The sequence below is a fragment of the Nothoprocta perdicaria genome, unplaced genomic scaffold (assembly GCF_003342845.1).
Source record: "Nothoprocta perdicaria isolate Ctin4 unplaced genomic scaffold, notPer1 scaffold_288, whole genome shotgun sequence".
NCBI classification, from domain to species: domain Eukaryota; kingdom Metazoa; phylum Chordata; class Aves; order Tinamiformes; family Tinamidae; genus Nothoprocta; species Nothoprocta perdicaria.
The window spans coordinates 766,067-768,264 of NW_020455519.1; the positions used below are offsets into that span (position 1 = coordinate 766,067).

The 2,198-nt window shown below is 58.0% G+C and overlaps 1 protein-coding gene across 1 annotated transcript; it reads right to left on the reverse strand.

Moving 5' to 3' along the window:
* Nucleotides 1–244: 244 nt before the first annotated feature.
* Nucleotides 245–1,823, reverse strand: STARD10 (StAR related lipid transfer domain containing 10). The gene is made up of 5 exons (XM_026041551.1): nucleotides 1,814–1,823; nucleotides 1,008–1,111; nucleotides 795–912; nucleotides 600–652; nucleotides 245–505 (listed from the first exon to the last, which is right to left on the reverse strand). Exons 1-5 carry the CDS (start codon nucleotides 1,821–1,823, stop codon nucleotides 278–280), a joined length of 513 nt encoding a protein of 170 aa, XP_025897336.1. The 3' UTR covers nucleotides 245–277.
* Nucleotides 1,824–2,198: the final 375 nt, after the last annotated feature.

Here is a 2,198-nt window from a genome sequence, read left to right on the forward strand (position 1 = left end):
GGGGTGCATGCAGCCCTGGGTGCACCCTAGCCCCGCGGTGCATTTGCATGGGGTGCATGCAGCCCTGGGTGTACCCCAGCCCCGCAGTGCATTTGCATGGGGTGCAATGCATGCCCACAGGGTGCACGCAGCCCCAGCTCACCCACCCCTGCAGCGCATCCCCACGGGGCCACACGCAGCCCCAATCCCAGCTGTCTCCCCACCATCCGCATGCAGCCGCATCCCCCCGGCGACAGCGGGGCGGGCGGTGGGGGGGYGTCCCCTGCATGCAGGCGCCTCAGTTGCCGCTGTCGTCGTCGCTGCCCTCGGCGCGCTCCTCCTTGCCCTCGGCCAGGCCGCTCTCGTCGATGTTCTCGAGCGAGGCGGCGTGCTGGATGGAGAGCTCGGAGAGCGCCACGGGCGGCAGCGTGCTCTGCTCCGGGAAGAGCCACGGCTTCAGGTGCGGGTTGTGCTTCTGCTTCCACGCCGGGTACTTGAGGCACGCTTTGTACATGCGCTTCATGGCCTGCAGCGTGGGCCATCAGCACCCCCAGGTGTCCCCATTGCAGGTCCCAGCACCGTCCCCGCGTGTTCCCACCGTGTCCCCTCCATGCACTCACCTTGGGCGCCAGGAGCTGCGAGGATTTGTTCACCACCCACTTGGGCAGCGAGCCTGCGGCGAGAGGAGCCCGCTGAGGCCCGACGTGGCGGCGACACCCCCCCGTGCACGGCGGGCAGTGACACCCCCGCATGCACGGCGAGATGCAGCACGGAGCTTGCAGCTTGCATGCAACCCCCCCCTGCCCGCACGTTACCTCTGGGGTCCACCTGGGCCAGGTAGGTGATGCAGCAGCTCTGGGCGCCCTTGCCCTCCACCAGGTAGCCCGTCTGGATGGAGACCGCCCGCACCATGTCCTTCCTGGGCGGGTATTTCTGCGGGCACACGCGGGCCATGCAACGGTGCAGCCCCCCCCCCCATTGCAAGCCCGGCACCCCCCCATCGCCGCCGCCATGCAGACGGGACTCACTGGGTGCTTCACCGAGTAGTTCATGATGATGTAGTCGCTGCCCATGGGCAGCCAGGAGCGCAGCGTGATGACGTCCCTGTTCTTCAGGGGCTTGGGGCACCTCCCTGGGGACAGCGGGGGGAAGGACGGGGGGTGGTGTGAGGTTGCAGTGCACTGCAACGCATTGCATTGCATTGTACTGCATTGCATTGCATAATGTCATGTTTCGTGTTGTGTTGCATTGCATCGTGTGGTGTTGCATTGCATTGCATCGCAGAATATCACGTTTCTTGTTGCATTGCATTGCACCGTGTGGTGTTGCATTGCATTGCATTGCATTGCATTGCATCATCTCGTGTTGTTGTGTTGCACTGCATCGTGTTGTGTTGCATTGCATTGCATCATATCGTGTTTCACGTTGTGTTGAATTGCATCATGCGGTGTGGCATCGTGTTGTGTTGCATTGCATTGCATTGCATCATATCACGTTTTGTGTTGCACTGCATTGCATTGTGTTGTGTTGCATTGCATTGCATCACATCGTGTTTTGTGTTGCGTTGCATTGCATTGTGCTGTGTGGCATCGTGTTGTGTTACATTGCACTGCACTGCACTGCATTGCATCACTTTGGATTGCATCACGTTGTGTTGCATTTTGCAGTGTTGCATTGCACTGCCTTGCATTGCGGTGTTGTGTCACATCACACCGTGTTGCATTGCAGCATGCTGCACTATATTGCATCACATCATGTTGCATCATGTTGTGTTGCACTACATGGCATTGCACCGCGTTGCAATTGCATGGCATTGCCCAGCGTTGCATCATACCGTGTTGCATCGTGTTGTGTTGCATTGCATCACATTGCACCACGTTGCAATTGCAATTGCATTTCCCCGCATTGCATTGCATCGTGATGCATCATGTTGTGTTGCAGCGCATCGCATTGCACCGCATTGGAATTGTATAGCATTGCCCCGTGTTGCATTGCATCATGTTGCATCATGTTGTGTTGCACCGCGTTGCAATTGCATGGCATTGCCCCACACCGCATCACATTGAATCACATCATGTTGCCTCATGTCACATTGCATTGCACTGCATTGCAATTGCATGGCATTGCTCCACATTGCATCGCATCATGTTGCATCTTGTTGTGCTGCATCAAATGCAACACATTGCAATTGCATGGCACTGCCCAGCATTGCATCACAT

Excerpts from the sequence above, each read along its gene's own strand:
- STARD10 (XM_026041551.1), bottom strand. Across the intron at positions 913-1,007 it reads ACTACTCGGTGAAGCACCCA|AAATACCCGCCCAGGAAGGA; the intron begins GTGAGTCCCGTC and ends GTGTGCCCGCAG. Across the intron at positions 506-599 it reads CGCAGCTCCTGGCGCCCAAG|GCCATGAAGCGCATGTACAA; the intron begins GTGAGTGCATGG and ends CCCACGCTGCAG.